Below are 23,014 nucleotides of genomic sequence, written 5' to 3'. Positions count from 1 at the left end.
TGCCTTCCCACGATTCACGCAATAGGCTATTGCATGCCGAGCATGTCGGGTCATGTCTGTGGGCCGACCAAATGCCACGTTCGAAATGCATGGAACGACAAGAAGGCAGCCGAGGATAAAGCCGTGAACGAATTATCAAATTGCGGCAAGACAGCTTCTTTGGAATTAACGACAGGGAATTGTCGTGATAACATATTCAGAGCACGTTCTGGTGCAACGTGACAACATGAAAGTTGCCGGCCGGACCCGTGTATGTTTCACCTTGACCTCCCTCAACACTATGTATCTTGTAGTATGTGTAAGATTGCAGTATTGTTCAATAGTACAGATGTCACCCCTGAAAATGTTAGACGGAGAATTCTGCTTTTGTCAAAGTCCATACAATATGGTGTAATAACGGAAAGACCACGGTTGTGCGTGATGTTTTGGGGACAATTCCGTATACAACGTAGGCGGTTTTAATAGATGTAATGAGGACTAGCGCCCTATGTCCAACTGGTTTAGCGCATGATTGTCCCGATCTTGCTACATATCTATAAGCCCGGCGGCTTTATCATAGGCGATAATTAATTGATTGCCAAATTTAGATTTCCACTACGTATTGACTATTATTATTATTTTGGCTCGCAGTGGTTAAGTATCGTACACTCCCCCTCTACCTAGACTCGGATAATCATTAAGCGAGCCGCTGAATAAAACCGTATCCTAGGAATTAAACGTACCCTTCGATATCTTAGTGGTAGATATACCGTTAAGATATAAAAGGCGGAGATCCTCAGCTGTAGTATGACTATATAAGTATATAAATATCCGGCCTTATTCTCGTTGAATTCCTTCCGTAGGCGACCTTCTGGCGGGCTATAATATTTCTCGCCTTTCTTATAATGTTCCCGCTTCCGCAGCTCGCTATAGCCTCTATTATGTCGCTCAATATCGGGATCTTCGGGCGATAGGTATAGCGGGGGGCCATGTCGCGGCCGGGCGAAGACTGGTATATTCGGGATCAACGCCAACCACTCGGTACTATTCACCGGACTGGCCTTGAGGTTCCATAGCAGCATTGTGTACCGGAGGGAATACCCCCGAGGTAGAACGACACTCTATTATAGTGCAGAGACGATCCCCATTGGAGTATTGAGTCTTAGATCACGTTGAAAATGTGATTTACATTTTTGACTGGCTCGTTATCTGCCGCAGTTGAGAGGGCGTATAATAAGCCGAGAAACTTGAATAGCGGGAGGAGTGATGGCGGTCGCATTCTGGAGGGAGATCAGTGCAAGACCCCACTGGTAAGAGAAGTGAGAAAAAATGTACTATATCGGGAAATTTTTATCAGATTGCAGATTGTTCGAACTCTCAGGTGTCACATGTTCCCATAGTAGTAGACTAGCCCTCTTTCCTCCTACATCCATCTGTACAACATACAACTATCATCATCCACATTACATTGTGCTTTCATGATCTCATCTACCCAGTAGACTCTAACACAGATCTGCCTGCATGAGCGGAAAAGGCACAGTTCATATATGATAAGGCTGCAATATATTCGAAAGCCGCGTCATCAATTCGTGGCTATCCACTTTTTGGTAGTTCGGCCCAACACTAGGAGATAAGCTATGCCGGCCGATTCGGGTCAGGCCAGGTTAGATGGCGTGACGGTTAAAAAAAGATACCTATTGTAGTGGGGGACCTTGTCTTCCACTACGCATTGACCTTGCCTGTCCTTTCTTTACTGAGTGGCCTCATTATATAATCATGAAGAGATGGAGGATACAAATAGCAGGCAGAGACATATTGATAATACACATATCTACACCCATCTGAATCGACTTCTTGGGCAGCACGCCCAGGTTCCTTTGTATGCACAGCTGGGTATGAAACTGAACTGCGAGTGCTGAATCGACCCGTGTGCCTTTGAGCATACAGACTTGAGCATTCCCCTCTTCACTATATAATATGTGTACTGATAATAGAACGATGCTATATTACATATAAGCTAAAAATGGAGGAAAGCCGGAGCGCTACCACATCGAGGCCTTGCTTTGTTCCACAGATCACCAGGATCGGCACCTTCTCAACGTAACAATACTAAATAATTGCTGTTGACGTGGCCGTTTTGCCCTTTCCTGGTGGTCCCGTTTGAGGCATTGTAGAATCGCATATTCCATGTTATCAACAGTGCGAGAACCGTACAGCCGGGTGATGCAATTCTGATAATAGAGGTGTGCGCCTAGCTACCAGGCTAACTTGAAGTTCGAGTCGGTGACTTCCTCAGCTCCGATGCCGAGGAAGAGAGCCAGGGGCTCCGAAAACGAGAAATCTTCCTGTAGTAGAACGTACAAGATGCTGCTGCGGTTCAGCTTCAGGAAGCTTTCGTGCGGAGATAGAGCACCTCGAATTTCTCGCTTCTGTAGGGTGATTGAGCAGGGCCTGGCGCCTTACGCTTAGACGTTGTGGTGGGTGATGTCTCTGTGGAGGAGAGGTGGGAAGGTTGCCGGATGAGGGTAGTGGTGATATGAATACCACTAGCCGAATCGTTCAGGGCCAGTCGCGAAATCCTTGAGTACGGGCTGGACAAGTTCGCTTGCCAGCTGGTTACGTCGATAGAGTGTGGGCGCTCCATAAGGAGCAATTCTTTTGGCCCGCGGGCAAAGCGGAAGTCAAGCTGTATGTGGCGAGTACCAACGGTGTCGTACTCCAGCTGTAGGGTCGCATCGGTAGGTTGTTGAAGAACAGGGCCGAGGAACTGTCCGAATGGAATCCCTGGGCTGCCAGACTATCGTGTCGCGTCTTGCGGTCCACCAACCATACCTGATGTCGTAGGTTGGAGTCTGTCAGGACGCAGTGATCGGCATTGTTCCGGCTTTCTTTAAGCTAACATAGGAAGGCCGGAATGCTAGGACCATTAAGGTTGCGGCCTATAGGAAATAACTTCATAACCTTAGACATTCAACTCCATTCTCATTCAACGGGCGAACCAGAGAAGAATATGCCATAACTAGGTTCTAGAATCCATTGTTTACTGGAGTTGGCCTAGATTGCTGGGTGCGCTCTATTGGTCTAGGAACGAGACATATTGCGAGGCTAGCTGCATAACGAATAGGCTGTAATCAAGAGTATCATTTAAGTAGACCAGCATTTTCTCATGGCACTTCTTTCCCCAAGCAATTGTTTGAGCCTCGAATAAGCTGCATTGCCCCTAGTGTTATCCGGACATAGGAATGAGTCCATATATGCTTTGGCCTAGCCCTCACGACGTTTGATATCCCCGACCGATACTACCAGTAAATCTCAAGGCAGCTGTTAGGCGTAAGGTTTCAGGATTGGTGCTCTTGTCGGAGCACTCGATATGGTAGCCCTCGATGTCTGTCAGGCGCAAGAGGGTGCTTTTAGAACATTTGTCGAAGTCTCCGAGTAGAATAGCCGTGTCTTAGTAGTCACTGCCGACAGCGTCGATAGCTGTATCCCATTGCAATTCCATCTTGTACCGCTTGTCGCTTCGTAGAGTAAAATACTGATGGGAAACGTGCCGCTTCATCTTCACAAAGGACGCCGAGACGATGATTCATTGGTTCAAATCTCTCCAACTCCTTTGAATGTAGCTTGTTGATTGTGAATTCTCATTGGAAATGTTCTCAGGGGTCCGTGATTCCCTTATTTGACCGTTCGGGTCAAAGTCGATGGGATACATTCGGCCTCGTTCGGCAAACTAGTCCGAAGATCTGGTTGTCCAAATTCTCTTGTCCATCTAGCACAACCATGGCTTCGTTAAGTTCTTCTATATATACGCGCTGCAGGGAGATAGATACAAGGTAGAAGCCGAATGCCCTGAACTCTTGGTACACAGCAATTCAGTCCCAGAATTCCCGAAGGATCTCGTCACTAGCAGCGGCCCGTTCGATATTTTGATAACGGATGTCCAGCAAGATTCCTAACTCGGTGTCGTTGAGGGAACGGATAGGCGAGCCCTCTGCCATGGCTATAGCTTGTCAGCTTTCATTCTGAATATTCCTTCGAGTGAAGGTGAAAGGATCTCACCGACTTGCGGAATAGTAATGGGTCTTTAGCGAAGGACACGAAAAGAGAAAAGAATGATGTGGTGGAAGGACCTTTAAGAAACACACCGAGTTAGTTTGGGAATATCACAACTGTTATTATGACCCGTGAATGCTTACTAGTGAATCAGCGAGTTGGAATGACAGAATACACCCCTAGAGGAGGGATAGTGGGAATCAGTGGAAGTCACACTTTCGTCAATTTCATCCTAGATCTTCCTTTGTGGCCAATTCCCGAAATAGATAATCCATTCACTGAGTAGGGAATGGATAGGACAATCCGTCTGTCTTCACATTCAATGGTAATGTAACAAGCATTATTGTGCATTGTGTACCTAGGTATTGTTCAATTAGGCAGCACCACAATCACATAAGCTAGTGTGTTGATTGATTCATGACTTCGGATGTTTGCTTGCCCGCAAGGTATAGATATCATACCCCCCCTGGCTTGATCTCTCTTTCTTCTTCTTTCCCACCTCGCCGTCAAATTTCCTAGTGGTTATTACCCTTACGTTTCTCACTTCACCGGTGTTTCTTTTCTCTAACCATCGATACTTCACTTTTCTTTTTCTTCAACCATCAATATCTCACCTTTTTCTGTCTTCAACCATCAATACCTTCCATCATGGCAACTGAGGCCTCTCAGAACCCTGACAATCCTGGTGACACGTCTGCTGGCGAGAACTGGCCACAGCCTGAGATCACTACAGAGGTTCAGGACGGCAGCGTCAACACGCCTGATGTCGTTAGTGAACTGGATCACAACCTACTCATCGCTGAAACTCCCCAGTCTCCCACCACTACCCTGGTTAATGAGGAGACACTCACTACTACCGACCATCCTGGTGACACGTCTGCTAGCGAAGACAAGTCTCAGTCTGAGATTGATACAGAGGTACAAGACGGCAGCACCAACGCGCGTGAAGTCGTTAACGACCCGGACCGCAACCCAACCGCTGCCGAGATCGAAAGAGACCCCATCTTTAAAGAGTCTGGCTTCTACTCATTCCCATGTGTTTTGCTCGACAATAACGACCAGTAGCTGGGTGATTGGTATGACGGTGATGAAGTTGTCAAACTTCAGTTCAGATCATTCCCTGACTTTTCCGAGCCACGCATTGACATCCGACTCACGATCAAGTGGAATGATGAGTGGGGTGTCCCAAGCGCTGAGTGTCCAGCGAATGCAACCTTTCGGATTTTCAATAACCAGATCGAGTCAATTGAGCCGCTTCTCGTTGTCTCCCATGTAAGTCCAATTTGCCTTTTCCCTTCACCTATAAATCTCGACGAGCATTACTGACTCCACCTTTCTCTAGGACCCTAAGAAAGAGCCCCAAACTTTTGCCGATGCCATGAAGGTCATTACTCCTAGTAATGAAATCCCCGCTTTTGCTGAGCTTCTTGCCATGCAATTTGGCATCTTTGAGAGCAAGAAAGTTATGAACCTGATCGCGGAGAATCGGCTTTGGGTTATTTGCATCAAAATGAAGCAGCTTGAATACGACGACATGTTCGGCAATTGTACAAACTTGGAGATTGAACCTGATCTCCAGCGGTTTGGGATTGGCCTGTTCAATCAGACTCACACGTACGGCAATCAAACCGATAAAGCGCGGGCTGTTCGTGACATCTTCTACAACGACGATCTGTTCTGTTTCGTTGTCAAGGGACCTCATCTCGACGATATTATCAATGATTTCAGAGTCTCTATGGATAATACCCCTCGGTTTCCATTCGCTGGGTTCTTCGGAAAACATTTCGATAAGCCGTTTGTTCAGTGTGGAGACTATACGCCGAAGGAAAAACGTCCAGAGATCAGGCCAGAAACGAACATCGCTTTCCGCAACGATGATTACTACACGGTCTTCTTGGGCTATGCGGCCATTGCAGAGCACGAGAGCGAAATGGTTGGTTGTGAGCAAGGCAATTACTTTGATGCGTATATCAGGGTCACTCCAATCAGCAAGCAGGAGAAAAACAAGTTCATCGGTTTCCTGGAGCTGCCGAGTTACATTGCACGTTTGAAAGTTAACTCTGTCATTTCCTTGCGTTTCCAGGAGGAGGCAACGGCCAACCCGGAAGCCCGTGTTGCTGATCCAAACGTGGAACCAAAGCGGCATGTTTCTACTACGCCCAAGGATATGGATGTTTGGCTTGGTCGCGTGGTCGATCCTCTCCCAGCTGCCCCGAATGACACAACATCGGTGATTATTTACAGGCCATACAACGAGTCTCCAAACGCTTGTCAAGCTTCTCTGATCCTAGATGGCAATACGAAAAAGGACAGAGATACCATCAGGGATGCCATGAGTCAGAAGGTTCAATGCAAAATTCCAGCAAACGAAAAGCAGTTCAAGCAACTTCTGGGTTGCATCCACGATTTTCAGGCCAAGTGCAACAAGGAAGTCCACGATCCGCTCATGGGTGGTGACTCGATGAACATCCCCCGATACGACTTCTGGAAAGACATCGACCCTGCCCTTGTCGATCTCGCGAAAAGGAATGATCGCATCTACACGGATGCTAGTCAAATCTTCACGAACTTGGGTCATATGCCGGGACGCCTTTTTGTCGTGACTGGAGCAGCGGGGACTGGAAAGTCCCACGTTCTGTCTCTGCTGAGTATTATTTAGGCAAAGCGCAGTAACTTTGAGTACCCCGTTCACCCAAAGGATTTCGATGGTAGCTGGCTTCCAACATTCACCAGTTATGTTAAGTCTACTGTCGGGGAAAACGAGGCTCCTCAGAAGAAAATGGTCAAAGGACAATCTGTCATTGTCTGCCCAACAAACGCCTCGGCCGACAATACCGCGGAGAGACTGGATAATCTTGCGACACGGCTCCTCCCTGACGAACCTGTGATGATCATTCGAGTACATTCCCTTGAATCGGAGTTTAGTATTGCGGAGGGCAGGTATACCATACCGCAAAGGACATACCCTATGACCGATCCAATCAGTCAGCCTGAGCATGAGTCGAACAAAAGCCAAGCAGACGACATGGATGAGGAGTTCGCATACAACGCTGTCATCGCGTATCTTGATAGCGTTAAATTACACTTTGATCGCACAGAGCCTAAGACGAAGTCTCCAATCGACGGACTTCAGGATCACCGCGTCAAGACGCTGAAATACTCACTGGGGACGCGCATGCTACAAGTCGCTGGGCTCGTTGAAGGTCCATTCAAGTCGGAAGAGAAATTCCCAAACTTTATCTTGCTGTACCGTAACCGCCTGGGTGCCGGCGGTCGCCTTGAACAAGATGAAGAAAGGCGCTTCAAATCTGATTGTAAACGACTTATGCGCCTCGTGATTGGTATGGCGGACATCATTGTTTCTTGCCCTTCGGCAATCGCTCAGCCCATCCTATATCATAGTCTGCATCCTTCTTTTGTGGCGTTTGAGGAGGCTACTATGATGAAAGAACCAGAGATTTTGCCAATCCTGGTTTACTTGTTCCCGATTGCCTTCGGATTTTTCGGGGATCCTAAGCAACTTGGCCCAACGATTGTGTCGACTACCGAGGAAAACCCCTTCAGGTCCCAACTGGCTGTTTCCCTTCTCCCTCGACTCATCACCGCGGGATACGACGTCGGGAAACTGATTGTACAGCGCAGATTAGCATGGGACATCCACGATTTAGTGACTACCGTTTTCCACCAGGAAATGCTGCGTTGGGATTTCGAACACAAGATCGACCCCACTGGTTTGGTCAACCTTGTCAAGACATTCAACAAGCGGAACTTCGACATCGACTCCAATGTCGCCTTCCTCAATTCGGAACACGGGCAGCAGAGTATGTGTGGAACATCATACATGAACGATGCCAATGTCCGGGACGCTCTCGACCTCGCCGATAACCTTCATAATGCTATGGGAGCATCTTTCGACTCAATCGTAATCCTAACTGGATACGAAGGGCAGTACAGAGCGTATTTGCAAGAGGCGGACAGACGCAGCAATAACTCGCAGATCCCGTGGCTTGATCTAAATATCCAGAAGATCGAGACTTTCCAAGGAAGTGAATGTGACTTCGTCATTTTCGATGCGGTACGCACTAAGGGCCTTGGCTTTATGGCAAACTTCCGGCGCTGGCATGTTGCTCTGAGTCGCGCACGATTTGGCCTTTGGGTTATGTATTCAGATACTGTTCTTCGAACTGACCCTTTCGCCAAAACTTCGAAGTACATCCAGGGGATGCGGGAATTTGCCAGCTCCAAGCAATTGAAAGTGACACTGAAAAAGCCAGAGTATGAGTCGTTCCCAGAAATTCCTCAGGGCAAAAGCGTTACTACTTCTGGGGTCAGTGCTCACAATAAACTGCGTGCTGCCTATGCTGCTCGTCGTGCTGCTCGTCGTGCTGCAAATGTTAGTGAGGCATCTGCTACTGGCGAGACATCTACTGCTAGTGAAGCACCTACTACTAGTGAAGCATCTGACTGGTGAGCCATCTGCTACTTGTAGGCGCACGAAGTTTGGCATTTCTGCTTTTTGGGCATTGGGGAAGAAGTCCAAGAGGCAAGGAAACCGACACGGTCGTCGAGGTTACCTACATTTTCTACTGTTTTGATTAATATTTGTATCTGGGAGGATATGATCACGGGCTCAGCATGATAGAAAAGGAAAAAATATCAAAAAAAAGGAACAAATAGCATAGCCAAAAAAAATACAAAAAAAAGGGGAAACCCAAAAAGAAAAAGAAAGCTCATTTCCATATAAGATAGACGACTAACACCTAACTAGGCAAAGTGATATACTTAGTTATCATAAGAACCCGACGCTTTCAAGATACTCTGAAGAGTTACAGCGATCTTCATCCCTCCCTTCTCTCCCCCTCCTCCCTCCTCCCTCCCCCTCTCCCTCTCCCTCTCTCCCCCCTATTCCCATTATATCCCTCCCTCTTCCTCAAGATGTGCTAGGGCTTATGAGCCGAAAGAAATTCTTCGTCACTTCGATTATTGTGTTTACACTCTTATTGGGTCCTTGGGATCACTGTTGCAATAGCGGATAGTGGTTTCTTGAGTATCCGTGGCTTATTAGCCTGACGCTTCTCATTATTCCCTTCATGAATAGCAAGTAGGTTATGTCTCCAGATACGGCACGAAGGTCTCGCTGACAGCACACGCAGACACAATTGAGTTCCCATTTTTTTTATCTTACTTTGAGCGGGCAATACTTTGCTGCCGCAGACCGCCCAGTTGCCGTCCCGTGACCTCAACGAGACACCGGTCTAGACCTCTTATCTAGGTACCTTCTCCCGCGACATGGTGGAGTTCGAGCTACTGTGTAGTTACATTCTTGTGCATCGACCCCATGGTGATATCTTGCCGCCTTACGCCTAGTTGATGTGAGTTCATCGTTAACAGATAAGCGTGAACTTTGCCTCGGAACCGTGGTTCTGTCTCTCACTCAGCTGCGACTACCTCACCATCATGACTTGCTTCGAGGAAGGACCGACCTGTGTACCAAACCATTCCAACTCCCTTTCTCTGGTGTAGGTGACTCCAAGCACATCCCTCTCGATGAAACACAACTGACCAAAATATGACTGAACCAGGTCCCGAGCGTGAGGCAATGCCACCGCCACCCTCGCCAGGCGGCCGAAGACAATCATCTGAGTTCAGTTCGTCCTCACGTCGCCCTCATACCGCCAGGTCTCTTGCATCTAGGCACACAACATCTTCCTCTGCCATGTCGTTAGCATCAACTGAGTCTTTTGCGAAATCTGACGTCTTTTCGACCGCCACAAAAACCGAGATCAAACGGCTCGCTGGAGATTCCTGCTGGGTATGTCGATCTACAGACCCTCAGATCTGCCATGTGATCGGAAAAGAAGACAAGCAGGTGCGTGATACTATTGCTGCTGGTTCGAATAGAATATAGCTAACCATGTTTGGATAGGTGGACCTTTGGTTGAACGCGGGCCTCATCGACTTCAGCTTGACATCGGCAGCAAATGGGATCCCGCTCTGTGGAACCTGTCACACGCAATTTGATCGAGATCACGACCTAGGTGTCATATTCATACCGACCGACTTGCAGTACTTTATCGATTTTGAACTTGATGATAGAAAGCGGAGATCCACTAGCAGCGTTCTTGATCGAAAGGTCCCAACGAGTGTCATGTACAAGGACCATTTGATGAAGAACAACAAGATCTTGGAAGGTGCGACTAGTGGACTCTACCGTCGAATTTTTCTTAAAGATTACCTACACCCAGGTCTTATCTCTCCGGAGGATCTCGGCGTTACGACTTCCAAACAGTGGCATGGGGCACCAATTGCAACGTTGCGACGAGGCATTATGGCCCTCGGGAGTCCGAGGATCACCTTCCTTGACGAAGCGACAGTCAATCAACTGCAGACACTTCGTGATCTATACTTCCGGCCGACAGAAGACAACCTAGTCAACATCCGGAGCAGTCGACCCCTACCAGACCATCAAGGCGAGAAGCGACCCGCGGATGGTGACGAGGGGCAACTTGAAAGCAAGAGGGTTAAACAGGATCCGACCAGGATGGATAAGCCCGAGGACACAGATAGCAACAACTTCAACCACCAGCAGAACCGCGGCCGGGCTTTCAAAGACGAGTGGGTTTTAGGACCCGATCTAACCACGCAAGAAGTCATTTGTCGCTATGCTCCTGTATTTGCTCATCATTGACGGCTCTACCGTTCATCGCTATGCTCGTATGCCTGGTCTCTCTGCATTGCGCCGAGACTATTTTTTTTTTTATTCCCTTTGTGGCCACAACGTTTGCCAAGTTGTAACACGGTGTTCCGGTCCGGTCACCGGACGGCAACTCAGCTGTCTACGGCGGCAGAAAGCCACTCCCATTAAGTCCTCTTCTATTGCTCTTCTTTTACCCTGTATTCTAGTCTTCAATTGAACAATTTGATATGAATTCCTGTTTTCACTCTAGATCTTAACTTCCAAGTTGTGACCACGACATTCTCGACAAGGCTAGAGTGCCACTCTCGTTCATTCTTGCTTTATTTAGTGACCAACGTAGGGTGTAGACTTCCGCAGAACCCATTTTGGGTCGGAACCTTCGACCCAAAACCCAAACCAGCATAATCGGCTCCCTAAACATCGACTTCGTAACAGCAACCCCAGAACCAAGCGAAACCCTCACAGCAACCTCCCTAACCGTCTCCGATCGATCCGGAGATCGATGATCGTGCAATCTGGCGTTCGAACTCCAAATTCAGCCATTTCTGGAAGATTGAGGGACATATGAGGAGCAATGGGGATACAAAACGGTCCATGGCGCCTGTCAAGGTCCAGCTGGCCGAGGCGAGAACCAAAGCACAGGCCAGGGAAATTATCCAAGGTATGCCATAGCCGACGAGGAAGAGTAAACCGGTAAGCTCCGCGAAAAAAACGCCGGCAACTTCTGCCATATCCGCAATAGAGTGGCAGTGAGGATGCTTCTTGCGAAAGTTGCCAAGATCACGAAGGAGTAAGTGTTGAACGCACCCCATGCGACGATACTAATCGAGCCACCACCGCACCGAGGGAGTATAGTGAAGCTGGCAGCGATAGCACACCCGTCGCGAAGAGGACCTTCACGAAGATAATACACGCCTTGAACCAGCCAACGCCGCGGAAGCTGACGCCATCCTCGGTCTTCTTGAAGACCTCATGCTCTTCCTACCTCCGTGTCATCCACGCTTGCTTTCTCATTGATGGTCATGATGGATGGTTAAGTTTGGTTCAGAAATTGAACCCACTTGGGAAAGCAGAGTTTAAAACTGGGACGCCCCGGAGGAATGAAAAAAATCATAACAAGGGTATTGTTCTCTCTGTCGGACTTCTCACATGGCGGTAATTAACTATGGACCCTGCAGTGCAAGCGTTGATAAATTACCACTAGTTGCAGTACGCTAGTATGCCGCGGCCACGCTTATTTGCAGTTAGTTTATTGACTTCGCTATAGCCACGAAAATTTCCTGAATTTCTGGGATCACATCATTCGGGGTCATCCTCCTCGTGGTTCCTGGCGAGAGTTACTTTCTTCGTACCTCGGAAAAGGAATTCAGAAGATGAGGTTGCTACCATCTCGCTAGCAGCACATCAGAAGTGGCGTGGGGCCGAATGTTACCACAAAAGATCGGACTTGCTCTTTGAAGCTCCATCAGAGCTTGGCTAGTTCAGGCTAATTGGTGCGGACCGCAGGACCAGCTGTTTCCTAGTGATAATTTTCCAAGCCTTAAATTTTCGGCTCAAACATCCTTCCAAAGAATACGGATGGCAATGAATCTTGGCCTTTGACATCGAACACGCGGGAGGGAAGACGGGAGAGAAGGGACAGAAGGAGCTACCTGAGGTGGGTCCTACCACGTGCGCCTACCGTGCCCTGGGGCATCAAAACTACCGATCAATAAAATCATTATTATATTTGTTTACCGAGAACTCCTTCGTGGTTGAGTATTCTCTAATAGAAATTTTTTAGAAGTAATCCAGGATGGTGAGCTTTAGGTATAAGAGGGAGGAAGAAGGGGAAAAAGTGAGAGGTGCCAACGATCTGCATGGGCCGCTTCATAAGATCTAAGTCGCTAAAGTGAAAAAGGCACCGATCTTATGAGTATGCCGATCCTGGAATGGGACACACACTATCCCTAGCCGCACAAGTATTGCAGTAACATAAGAAAATAAGAATATCATTCGCAGACCAGGCTTGCCCGGATATAACTCAAATATAACAGCATAAACCCAACAAACATTACAAAACTGTGCTGTATTGGGACATCGATACACTTCAATCAACAACACACAATACAAAATGAGAGGAGGTGGAGCGAGCCCGTCAGCGTGTTCAACAATTGCATGAGTCCGTCGAGACCTATCTACAAAGAGCAATCGACGCCATGAACCTTCAACAGGCCTACATCACCCAGGCCCAGGGGACAGATAGGACCCAATCTGCTGCAGTACTGACCACTCTATCCGGATACATCAACTTAACAATGCAGAATCTAACCGCAGCCTACCGTCACCAGAGTGCCCTTTCACAACCCCTTGGCGCGCTGAATGTAACCCAAACTCGCCTAGACCAAGCTCAGATTGAGGCGATCAATGCTCTTCTGGTGCTCCTAAGCGATCTCGTTACGCGCCCCGATGCACCTATCTAAGCAAAGAGGACTACTACATAAGAGGAGGATTTGGTTTTTTCTCTATACATTCACTCTATTTTTATACCGCCTCCGTCGGAGGGGTTCTTCCTCCTAACTTATATTTATAACTTTCTTCTAATTCACCCGCTTTGTTGAATTTTCCATCGTATAGAGTGCAAATTCCATCTCCTTAGCATCAATTTAAATCTTCTGTAGTAGTTGCTAGGTTGCTCCAGCTTCTGGGAGCGATCCATTAGAGTCTATAGGAGGAGTCGCGGCCAAGGAGAGGCGGGTCAGATTCCGGTCAGACACTACTCATCTTCGTTCACTTAAGAGGCCTCGGTACAACCATGGTCTGACTATGATTTGTCCATGGGCCAATGATATCCGCATGCCCTCCGAAGTCCTTGAGCTCACGATCGTACTACGGTTTGACTACGGTTTGACTATGGGAAACTTATCTCTAGGCGTAGATTAACTATAATTAGTCTGTGATAACCATAGTCTAACCATGAACCACTTCAGACAAGGAAATATCCGAAAATAAACCTATTAGTTCTAGCCTTATAGAAGGATCAATTCGCTTAGAGAAATCTCTAGGAGAATCACTTACGAGCAGCGCGTTGGTAGGATTTCGTGACCAAACTAAGTTTAATGGTGTACGAGGTTCGTAGTAGAACATGGGCATTATAGGTAGATGTATGTGATTGCTAGCGCAAATTAAGCAAGGAATTTGAAAGTAGGTATGCTCTGTATAGCCATACACCACCTATGGATAGCATAAACAATCAAATACATACAGAAAAGAAGAAAAAAAGGGAGCAACCTCAATTATAAGACCTAAGTGGAGCAAGTTCTGCACCGGAGGAATAAGAAGTGTTGTCAAGCCGGGGAGAGGTCCATACGGTATAGTGCAGGATTCGGGTCCGCAGGGTCCAGGCCCTGACCGAGCTCCTGGTCTGAGGTTTGAACTTTCTTACTAATGGATGGACCCGGACCTATGGTGGTTGGGTCTATAACAGTCGGTGACGACAGGCGCCGATTCCGCGTGGGAAATACCACCGGCTAGCGGGATAAGAAAAATGGGGAGGTTCTCCTAACCTCCTATACCAACCGCTCCTCGCGGCTGGACGCCTATGGCGTAACCAGTTGGCCCTTCGCCGGGACTCTGTCTGAATCCATACGTGTATGACTCGCCTTCTACCCCGGAATATACCATAGGCTCCAGGAAGATGAAGTGATTTGTTGGTTCAGTCACCCGTCCCTTAGGCCTTCTACCCTAGATTCACCAGGAACATTTGGACGGATAGGGACGGGAACCACCTCACAGAGGCTGGTTTAGGACAGGACGCCTTCCCTGCGTCGGTCGCCAAATGGCAAACGGATACACGAGAGTGGCGATCTAGCCTTGTCTGAAGGCGGTTTCGAGACTAACGGGAAACGAGGAACTAGGTGGTATACTAAAATTGCATAGTGGTTCAATTCCAGACTAAATACAAAGTAAAAGAAGAACAAATTAAAGGGTTCTGACCACCAAGCAAACTTTTGTGTCGTCAACACTACGTATTGTACCGTCTCAATTGGGCCTCGGAGGGAAGTCAGGCGAGTTACGTGCCTTCCAGTGCTGGGAGCACTTGACTAACTCCATCCATCTCAACAGTTTCCTTATCGACCAACCATGACTATAGTCCATCACGACAACATGGAACCTTCATCAGAGCTTATTAGCTTTGAGGAAGCGCCTCCGATCGAGAATCCCAACCCCACTATGCCAGTTGCTGATATTCTATGGAGCCCTCCACCTATTGATCCATTACCAGAACTTGGGGATACCGAGAGAGCAAGGTTGATCGACACACTGAGAGAGGTGACAAAGGAAAGCGAGGTGGACTCAACATATTGGGCATGCCTCTGGTTGTCCGATATTGAATGCCTTCGAGAGATTCTCCGGGTAGCGGAATATTCCAGATCCACTACGTCCTACTTAATGAAAAGCAAGACTGCTTTCACTATGATCAGGGCTTGTGAGCTACTTCCGCCTTTCATACCCCTTTCTAACCGACGGAAGTATTGATATTGAAACTTAGGGAAAACAAGGCCGAGGACGATCGCGGGGCTCCCTGAGACACAAGGGAAGCGAAAGTTGGGGGAGGAGATCCCGAAGCGAAAATTCAGTGCCAAAACAGCTGTGAGTCATCTAATTTGCATGGAGGGAGGAATGATCAATACACTAATACCTTGACTAGTGTCTTGAGCGCGACGATTTCAACTGTGTGATCACCAATTTCCCCCAGCAGGTAGATGTGGCTCATATCTACCCGCTATCCCTAAAGAAAAGTCAATCATCGGGAAACAACAAGAAGCGCACTGATACGTACGACGACTTCTGGACAACGCTGCATATGTTCTGGGGCGAAGACCAAATCGATAAATGGGAAGCCCGGTTGACCGGCCCAAATGGCACAGAGCTTTGCGAGAATTTGCTTTGCTTATGCCCCAACGCCCACAGGCTTTGGGGGGCTTGTTACTTTGCCCTCCAGCCGCTCCATCTGCGCGACGACGGTAAGGGGTTGATCACACGTTTCTACTGGCTGCCCAAGGCCACGCCACACAAGGTTCAGGTTCGGGACAAACCAAGTATTTCGCTTCATCCCCCCATGGAAATACTCAATCTTCATGTTGACAACACTGATGGATCCACGCACAAGATGAATTCTGGTGATCTGGTCATTTTCCAAACCAAGGATCCAGAAAATCTGCCATTGCCATCATGGGATCTCCTCCAAATGCAATGGATTCTCCATAGGATCGTTGCCCTTGGTGGAGCAGCCAACGTCCCTATGAAGCCGTGGGATTGCGATAGTGAGGATGAGGGTTCCGACGTGGGGTTCGAAGATATTTTCGAGCCTTACCAGGATGAAGACTTTGTTGAGTCTGACTAGGATGAACTTTCTGCCGGTGTGGAGTCTGAAGATACTGTTGAACCTGATGAAGAAGATGCGCAATTGCCCCCGATTCTTGGCCATCCGTCTCGTTTCTAGTCTTCCTTCGAGATCAACCCAAATGCAGACTTCCCTCCCCGACGATCTCCCTCGAGTGAGAAGTCTCTACAGAAAATGGCTGTTCTTCCTTCCGTCCCGCATGCTAGAGGCTCCGAGAACATCGCACCGCATCACCTAGCTTATGTGAAAAAAAGTGTCGTCGCCTCTCGAGGAATGGAATATCGTCCTCGCTCATCTCGTGACAGCCTTGGCAATTATCATTTTGAGTGAAGACGTGAATTAGTTCCTAGGTACTCTAGGTACCTATTCGCAGACGGATTGCCATTGAGGCTGCGTGTGATTATTCTTACCTGAATCGCTATCTTCGGTCGCTGCAGCGGGTTTGCTCTTCTTATTCATTATCCTTACCATATTTCTATCGTTTGGCCTATTGCTTCGGGTCTGCGTTATTCTCGCTGTATGTCTATCACGCTTTGCTTTGTTGTTTCTCTGCGCCTTGTGCGGCGAGATGTATTATTAGCTAGGAATGTTTTCTTCAATTGAATCATAGTTTATGATTCTACTTAACAAGCTATGAAGGGAGAGTGTGTTCTTAGGTCGATATCTATAACCCCTTGGGTATTATCTGTCGAATACCAAGTCCGAATACATGGCAGAAACCAGGTATTATACTGGAAACATCATGTGACATTGGGTACCAGGCATACCATACATTAGTGCATATTACAGTTAGTCATTGTCAACATCGGTCATCTATATCATACATTGTCGTACACCAGCTTTCTGTCAGGTACTTCTGGTTGCCAGCCTGTCCCGTTCATCATATGTTCTGTGCAAGCAAAGGGGGTAGGTAGATAATTGGTCCCAATCTGCATCCCAGCAATATTTTTGACTGGTACCGTTATCACTCCACGACTCAAACTTGCTTGAGCACCAATGTTGCACTTTCTATGAGCAGTCCAGGGGGTGGAAATAAGCAAGCACGGGTAGTGTGGCATTGTGCGGCGGCGGAAACGTGTCGGATTGCTTAGGGTTGCTGCCATTCTTGGTGACAGCAAGGAGATTGAAAGTACCTCCCTCAAGACCACTTCCATACGTGGACATATAATCTCTGGGCTCCAGCCGGCTTATATTTTTTGTTGTTTGTAGTACCATATTGCGCAGCCAGCAAGTCACGTAGCTCGGCTGGTTTGAAGTCTTGTACTGCGCTATCGCGTCGCGTCTGTAGTCGAGGCCAATAGAAGTACCTTCTTCTAGAAATACCGGCGTGACCACCAGGCCGCCGTAGTCGTTGAAAATGGTCGTCATAAGAACTGCCGAGTGCTATAAAAGATGAAGAGGCAATGAGCTCAGCGCGAGCGCAAGCACAAGCTAGAACATCGCTTTGGGTCGTGGATATACGACAGGTTTCGCACTGGATAGATTCCGATATCAAGCCACTTTCTCCGCCTATGAGCCGTATCGACCTTTTTGCGCGTTGGCGCGGTGAGCCTTTGCATATTGTAAATGCTTGCGCTGACGAGGACGGTTGCAATGACGTTGATCGCATAGTGGAAGCGACTGTCAATGCTGCGGGTCTTGCCGCAGTCATGGCCGAGAATCACGCCTAGCCCGTCCTCATTAGGTGGATACTTGGTACGAATGTAAGCAGTGGCCACTATGTTAAGACACAGGCAAATTGCGACGAAGATTCCCGAGAGTAGAGCACCCAATCTCCACCCGTGGAAGAATTTAGAGTCAGAGGGTGGCTGGCGCTCTAATTGACTATACTGCGTGCTCGATCGGAGAACGGTTCGAGAGTACCAACTCATTGTAGACTCCAAGGTCGTGCGTTCGACCTTGGGTGGTGTTTTCGTGGAGAGCTCGATGCTCTCTCATTAGCAGTCGAGTCTATGTTCAATGCCGGTCCACGGGAGCTTGAAAAAGAAGACGAGACCATATACCCCCTCAAATAAGTTACAAGGCTGATGCCGGGCTGAGTTGGCCCCTAAGCATCGTCTTGGCAGCAAGGCATCTTTACTTTTTTAGGATGTCTGTCGATCATTTCACACTACGGCGATCGAACTCGATCAAGATTCTAGCGCACTGCCAGCTCAAGTGAAACGGGCTGGTGCTAGCTTATAGTAAAATCCTTCATTTACTGGAGGGTTACCCAACTAAAACGATTCAAAACACACGGCAGGGTTGAACATCATGTCTTACACAGAATAACATAACATGGTAGACTATAAGCTCAAGAGCAATGTGAAATCAGGACAACTCTTCAAGCTCCTAGGAATGAAGGCAAAGGGCTTGTTATCGAAGTGAAACAGAGAAGGGTTGACGTCGGCCAGACCGAGGTTGCTCAGGGACTAACTCGTGCGAAGCGGTGGTACCATGCACGGGAACGCACACGGGCAAATAGCGCTAAACCTAAGGGGACAAGACTAAACCTAAGAGGGTAATTCGTAGTTCCCCTCCGATAGGGTGCATGGAGTATCTAATAACCCCACTTTATGCTTGATACTTCAAACGGTCACGGATACGTCGCTCACGTCAGACGCCAGTTGTGCTGCCAGAAAGCTTTCACGGGGGAAGGAAATATGATACAGAATGTCGTATATATTTAGGATGTGGTTATACCTTCGACTTTTGTAGCATGTCCTGCTCTATAAAAATGAGAAAGAAATCTGTATTATCTATAAACAACCGAGGCTATGTAGCTAGTTATGTGGTTAGTTAACAAATAACTAACAGAAGCCTGGAAAACAAGACGTCTACAACCACTACTGTGGGTTTCTTAACAACAATCTATACACCTTCATATTTCACATATAAGAGAAAGAGGAAAACAAAACAAACATTCGCACAAGCACTCGTTGACCCATGAAACTTGTCAATGCTCCACTCCAGCCATATAACTCGACCTGGAACCCTGGTCTATCCAGCCGGGTTTGCACAAGTGAAAGGGGTGAGTTTACCGGACTTGAAATCCGCGTTCATGGCAGTGACTGAAGCCCAAATTCCCAGGCCAGCAGCGGATAATGCAGCAAGCGAGTAGATAAGATCGAAAGTGTTCCAAATAAACTTCTTCTTGTAACCTCTAATCAACCGCTTTATTCCACTGTCCACGCGCTGCACCTGGCCAGTTGTGGGATTGAAATCCTCGTCGGGGAGTATCGCATCATTCTGGACGTTGAAACCAACCAGCAACAGTGGTGGGAATGTGTAAGAAAACTGCAGGATGCAGGCAGCTCCCACAAAGGATGTTAGATTGCTGATTTGTGGAATTGCGGCACCAATAATCCAGGCGAGAGTCCAGTAGACAGGCACTAGATGGATTGTTAATATCCGTGTACAAAAGGATCCTTGGGAGAACTAGATCTTGACTAACCGAGCACAACCCACATCCACTTCCCAAATCGGCTGTTCAATTCCGGGAAACGGAAGACATCGCGTAACACGGCAGAATAGAAGACTTTAATACCGATGTTACCATACAGCAGTGCAGCGATGACACCGGTGATAAATGAGATGGCATTGCCTAAAGTCTGGAAATTGTAGGCAGAATTTGGAATACCTGTTGCAAGAATGTTAGCAACTTCAAGATCTCCCTTGATTGTTATGTGGCTTACCTTGATAGGCAGGATTGAATGTAAATTGGCCCTGTGCACTGTACACAACCATGCCCGAGACAAGGTAGCAAACATAGATGAAGATCTCAGCAATGATAAAGCCCTTCCAGAAGTCATATGGCCGCCTCATCTCAGCCATGAGCTCATTGAAGAGGGTTGCGCCGCCGTACGCGAATACAGCGTTCATCATAGCATTAACTTTGTCGTCAAGAGTCGAGCTCTCAGGCCAGTAGCCGGTTGTCTTCACAGGTCCCTTCGGGGTACCGTAACTCGTCAGGGAGGCTTCGTAGTTAGGAGGATACTCATGAACCACAGCCATGGTCATGATGATGACAATGACATTCAGCCAGACCGCTATGTTGGCCAGGTAAGAAAGACGTTGCAGGGTCCGAATCTGCCCGAGTATAAAGCCGATGACCATGAAGATAACCTCAGCAGCGATAAAACAAAGGAACCCTTTACCATTGGCACCAACGGCCATCTGCGCCAATCCTTGTCCATTGGTTACAATGAGCAGGGTCACATTGAGGAAGAACTGGAAGCTTTGTAGGACGTTCACGCCAATACGCGCCCAGTTTCCATAGACGCGGAAAGCCAAATCGCCATAATTGCGCATCGGGAATCGAGTGGAGTCAAGGCCGACGAAGATCTTCCATAGTTGCAAGCCAGAGTAACAAGCCATGGCGCCGAAAACAGTGTAAAGTAAAGCCCCTGGTCCAAAGCCCATTTGACTGATCGCCCAGGGGACATTGGTTGGTCCAAGAATGTCCGTGGAAATGAGATAGAAAATCGAACCCCAGGTTGCGGTTCGTGCGGCCCTTCGTGCCTGTTCCCATTCTGACTCGGTGACGCCCCAATCATCGCTTGTGCTAGGCTTGGCGCTGGGATCAGTCACAGTAGAATTCTGTTCCTGGGTGTCTGTTTGGATTGGCACTGGAGCGTCAGACTTTTTCTTAAGAAACTTCCTGAACATGCCCTCGAATCCCTCATTGTCGGTCAAGATGTGTTTCTCAATCTCGCGTGACCGCTTGGCCCAGTGGACATAGTTCTCAAAGGTGATGCTACTATCCGTGTAGATGGAGTGACCGGTATCAAAAAAGGTAGATGCGGGCTCGTAAGGAGGGGTAGAGTTGGCAAGCTCCTTGGTGGCCATCTTTTCTCCATTCGAATAAGCATCGGCCTCGACACCTATAGTGTCGGAGATCTTATCCGCCATGATGAGAATCGGGTAATCACAAACTATGAAATAGAGATGCAGGAAAAATAGTGGGAGTAGAGGAAAAAACCGTTCTCTTCATATACGGGGAGAACAGATAAGAATCATGTTGTCCACAGGAAATGGCAGTATCGCGTGCCAAAACCATAGAAGCATTAGGATTGGACCTCTGAATTGGTGGACCTTTTTCAGGACCGCTAAGCAATGATCTGTACAAGATTTACGAGGCGAGTTATCAGTCAGCAGCCACCAACGATAGAACTCAACACCAAAATGTAACATTGCCCCGTCTCTGCCGCCGGGGGGCCAAAGCCTCATCACTGTACGACCCCTGCAAGTGGCCACTAAGGCCAGCCACCGTTCCACCGGGTTTCCACACAATCTTCGGCAAAAGCTTGTCTCAGTACTCCGGATTGCTGACAGCGCAAATGATAGCCCACGCGTGATGGCCCGCACTATTTTTGGGGTTAGTTCAGGTGCGGAGCCCAACGGAGACCGTCTGCCCTTTGCCCAAAGTACCGTGAGTGATTTATCTGCGACACGGAGAATGCGATTGTGATTGAAAGCTTACAGTCACACACCGGATGGGCCGGGGCCGTCATTTTTATGAACGTGGCCACCCGCGAACTATGTCAAGGCCGGTCCACTAAATCATAGTAATAGTAATATCCGCTGTGGATCAGGCCATGGCTTTTCCAATGGTTCTTCCCATATTCTGTAATGAAGTGTGTCAGGGACACAGGCCATGGTTCGAATGTTGCACTCGGATGTGAGTTGAGCCGAGTTGAGCCGAGTCAAAGATACTGATTATTCTTTTATTTTTATGTAAATATCCGTTAATACCCAGGCGGCCGTGATAGGCGTTTGACTATCTTCAATGACAATCAGGTTGCTCCTTCCTAAATTATATATAGCGCTTTCCAAGGTTTCTAGCCCGAGGCCAAGAAAAAGTTTCTTTACTAGCTTCTTTTACTAAATATGAAGTACTATTACCTCCCGGCCTCGGGAGTAAATATCCCTCAGCATCTATAGCAATCTTTATATTTACCTCTAATTCTATTTACAGTATTAATATCACTGGGCACCCCGATCCAAGAACCCCGAAATGCGACGATACATCTCCACAGGGTTAGAATACATAGGGAAATGCCCAGCGCCCGCAATATCGGCCAATTCAACACCCTCCTTCTCTAACAACGGCAGATACGACAAGCCACGCATCTCCTCCCCGAACATAAACATGCGCGGACATGGCAATGCCAGAAACTTGTCCATCAAGTCTCCGTGATCAGTCAACTGCACCATTGACTCAAAAATCGGCCGAACCGCAGCAGCCCGGACCCGCGCGCGCAGGGTACTAGCATACATAGAATTGGCAAACGAGCCCGATGTGCGCGTGCGCTCAATAAAAGCATCCATGAACGCCTCGTCGTCGTCAGCTGGGAACATGAAGATCTGGCGGCTGAGGAAGCAATCCTCTGGTGCGAGATTGCCTTTGATATTCACGAAGCTGAGGACACGGTCTGGATGTTGGTTTGCGAGGATGAGGGCTGTCAACCCGCCCATTGAGTGGCCCATTAGGTGGAATTTGTCTATATTGAAGCGCGCGAGCATCGCTTCCGCGGTCTCCACAAGGAACGGGATGTCTGTTGCGGAGAGGTTGTTGCTTGCTGAGTGGCCGCAGCCGGGGGCATCGTAGGCAATGAAGCCATGATGTTTTAAAGATGGCTGGATAGTTAGATCGGCGAGATCTTCTTTACTGGAACCGAAGCCGTGGAGGAAGAGAATTGGTGGGTTTGAGTTGAGTTTATGGATCGTTGATAGGTTGAGACTGACGCCCTCGACTGTGAGGGGGATACATTCGAAAGTGAGTGACATGATGAAACGAATGGGTTTTAATTTCAACCCTTTTTACATTGGATTTGTTTTATATCTGTATCTGTGAGCTCGGGAAAAATTTCTGAAGGATATTTTCAACGGTTCGGCGAAATGACATTTTACCGCGATTT

General features: G+C 48.0%; 10 protein-coding genes across 10 annotated transcripts; 4 read left to right on the top strand and 6 right to left on the bottom strand.

Annotated features, from left to right (window-relative positions):
* Nucleotides 1–2,362: 2,362 nt before the first annotated feature.
* N7537_001979 (uncharacterized protein) lies at nucleotides 2,363–2,906 on the bottom strand (the record flags this gene model as incomplete). The annotated part of the gene is made up of 3 exons (XM_056893037.1): nucleotides 2,363–2,768; nucleotides 2,812–2,831; nucleotides 2,880–2,906. 3 exons carry the CDS (start codon nucleotides 2,904–2,906, stop codon nucleotides 2,363–2,365), a joined length of 453 nt encoding a protein of 150 aa, XP_056758032.1.
* A 344-nt stretch (nucleotides 2,907–3,250) lies between these two features.
* N7537_001978 (uncharacterized protein) lies at nucleotides 3,251–3,538 on the bottom strand (the record flags this gene model as incomplete). The annotated part of the gene is given in 2 exon segments (XM_056893036.1): nucleotides 3,251–3,429; nucleotides 3,442–3,538. 2 exon segments carry the CDS (start codon nucleotides 3,536–3,538, stop codon nucleotides 3,251–3,253), a joined length of 276 nt encoding a protein of 91 aa, XP_056758031.1.
* A 313-nt stretch (nucleotides 3,539–3,851) lies between these two features.
* On the bottom strand, nucleotides 3,852–3,977 carry N7537_001977 (uncharacterized protein; the record flags this gene model as incomplete). The annotated part of the gene is made up of 1 exon (XM_056893035.1): nucleotides 3,852–3,977. One exon carries the CDS (start codon nucleotides 3,975–3,977, stop codon nucleotides 3,852–3,854), a length of 126 nt encoding a protein of 41 aa, XP_056758030.1.
* A 703-nt stretch (nucleotides 3,978–4,680) lies between these two features.
* Nucleotides 4,681–8,503, top strand: N7537_001976 (uncharacterized protein; the record flags this gene model as incomplete). Its single annotated transcript, XM_056893034.1, has 4 exons — nucleotides 4,681–5,093; nucleotides 5,145–5,304; nucleotides 5,375–6,631; nucleotides 6,692–8,503. 4 exons carry the CDS (start codon nucleotides 4,681–4,683, stop codon nucleotides 8,501–8,503), a joined length of 3,642 nt encoding a protein of 1,213 aa, XP_056758029.1.
* A 1,098-nt stretch (nucleotides 8,504–9,601) lies between these two features.
* Nucleotides 9,602–10,747, top strand: N7537_001975 (uncharacterized protein; the record flags this gene model as incomplete). The annotated part of the gene is made up of 2 exons (XM_056893033.1): nucleotides 9,602–9,901; nucleotides 9,959–10,747. The coding sequence occupies 2 exons, from the start codon at nucleotides 9,602–9,604 to the stop codon at nucleotides 10,718–10,720; spliced, it is 1,062 nt and encodes a 353-aa protein (XP_056758028.1). The 3' UTR covers nucleotides 10,721–10,747.
* Nucleotides 10,748–12,927: 2,180 nt separating this feature from the next.
* Nucleotides 12,928–13,191, top strand: N7537_001974 (uncharacterized protein; the record flags this gene model as incomplete). The annotated part of the gene is made up of 1 exon (XM_056893032.1): nucleotides 12,928–13,191. The coding sequence occupies one exon, from the start codon at nucleotides 12,928–12,930 to the stop codon at nucleotides 13,189–13,191; it is 264 nt and encodes an 87-aa protein (XP_056758027.1).
* A 1,684-nt stretch (nucleotides 13,192–14,875) lies between these two features.
* N7537_001973 (HNH endonuclease signature motif containing protein) lies at nucleotides 14,876–16,115 on the top strand (the record flags this gene model as incomplete). The annotated part of the gene is made up of 3 exons (XM_056893031.1): nucleotides 14,876–15,197; nucleotides 15,261–15,361; nucleotides 15,420–16,115. 3 exons carry the CDS (start codon nucleotides 14,876–14,878, stop codon nucleotides 16,113–16,115), a joined length of 1,119 nt encoding a protein of 372 aa, XP_056758026.1.
* Nucleotides 16,116–17,123: 1,008 nt separating this feature from the next.
* N7537_001972 (uncharacterized protein) lies at nucleotides 17,124–17,986 on the bottom strand (the record flags this gene model as incomplete). The annotated part of the gene is made up of 2 exons (XM_056893030.1): nucleotides 17,124–17,498; nucleotides 17,591–17,986. The coding sequence occupies 2 exons, from the start codon at nucleotides 17,984–17,986 to the stop codon at nucleotides 17,124–17,126; spliced, it is 771 nt and encodes a 256-aa protein (XP_056758025.1).
* Nucleotides 17,987–19,094: 1,108 nt separating this feature from the next.
* On the bottom strand, nucleotides 19,095–21,005 carry N7537_001971 (putative amino acid transporter; the record flags this gene model as incomplete). Its single annotated transcript, XM_056893029.1, has 3 exons — nucleotides 19,095–19,486; nucleotides 19,549–19,734; nucleotides 19,790–21,005. The coding sequence occupies 3 exons, from the start codon at nucleotides 21,003–21,005 to the stop codon at nucleotides 19,095–19,097; spliced, it is 1,794 nt and encodes a 597-aa protein (XP_056758024.1).
* Nucleotides 21,006–22,079: 1,074 nt separating this feature from the next.
* On the bottom strand, nucleotides 22,080–22,883 carry N7537_001970 (alpha/beta fold hydrolase; the record flags this gene model as incomplete). The annotated part of the gene is made up of 1 exon (XM_056893028.1): nucleotides 22,080–22,883. The coding sequence occupies one exon, from the start codon at nucleotides 22,881–22,883 to the stop codon at nucleotides 22,080–22,082; it is 804 nt and encodes a 267-aa protein (XP_056758023.1).
* Nucleotides 22,884–23,014: the final 131 nt, after the last annotated feature.

Source organism: Penicillium hordei, assembly GCF_028827395.1.
Source record: "Penicillium hordei strain IBT 12815 chromosome Unknown utg000001l_segment0_segment0, whole genome shotgun sequence".
Classification (NCBI taxonomy): Eukaryota; Fungi; Ascomycota; class Eurotiomycetes; order Eurotiales; family Aspergillaceae; genus Penicillium; species Penicillium hordei.
Note: the sequence above shows the minus strand (reverse complement) of the source record. Positions and strands in the feature narration are given on the sequence as shown.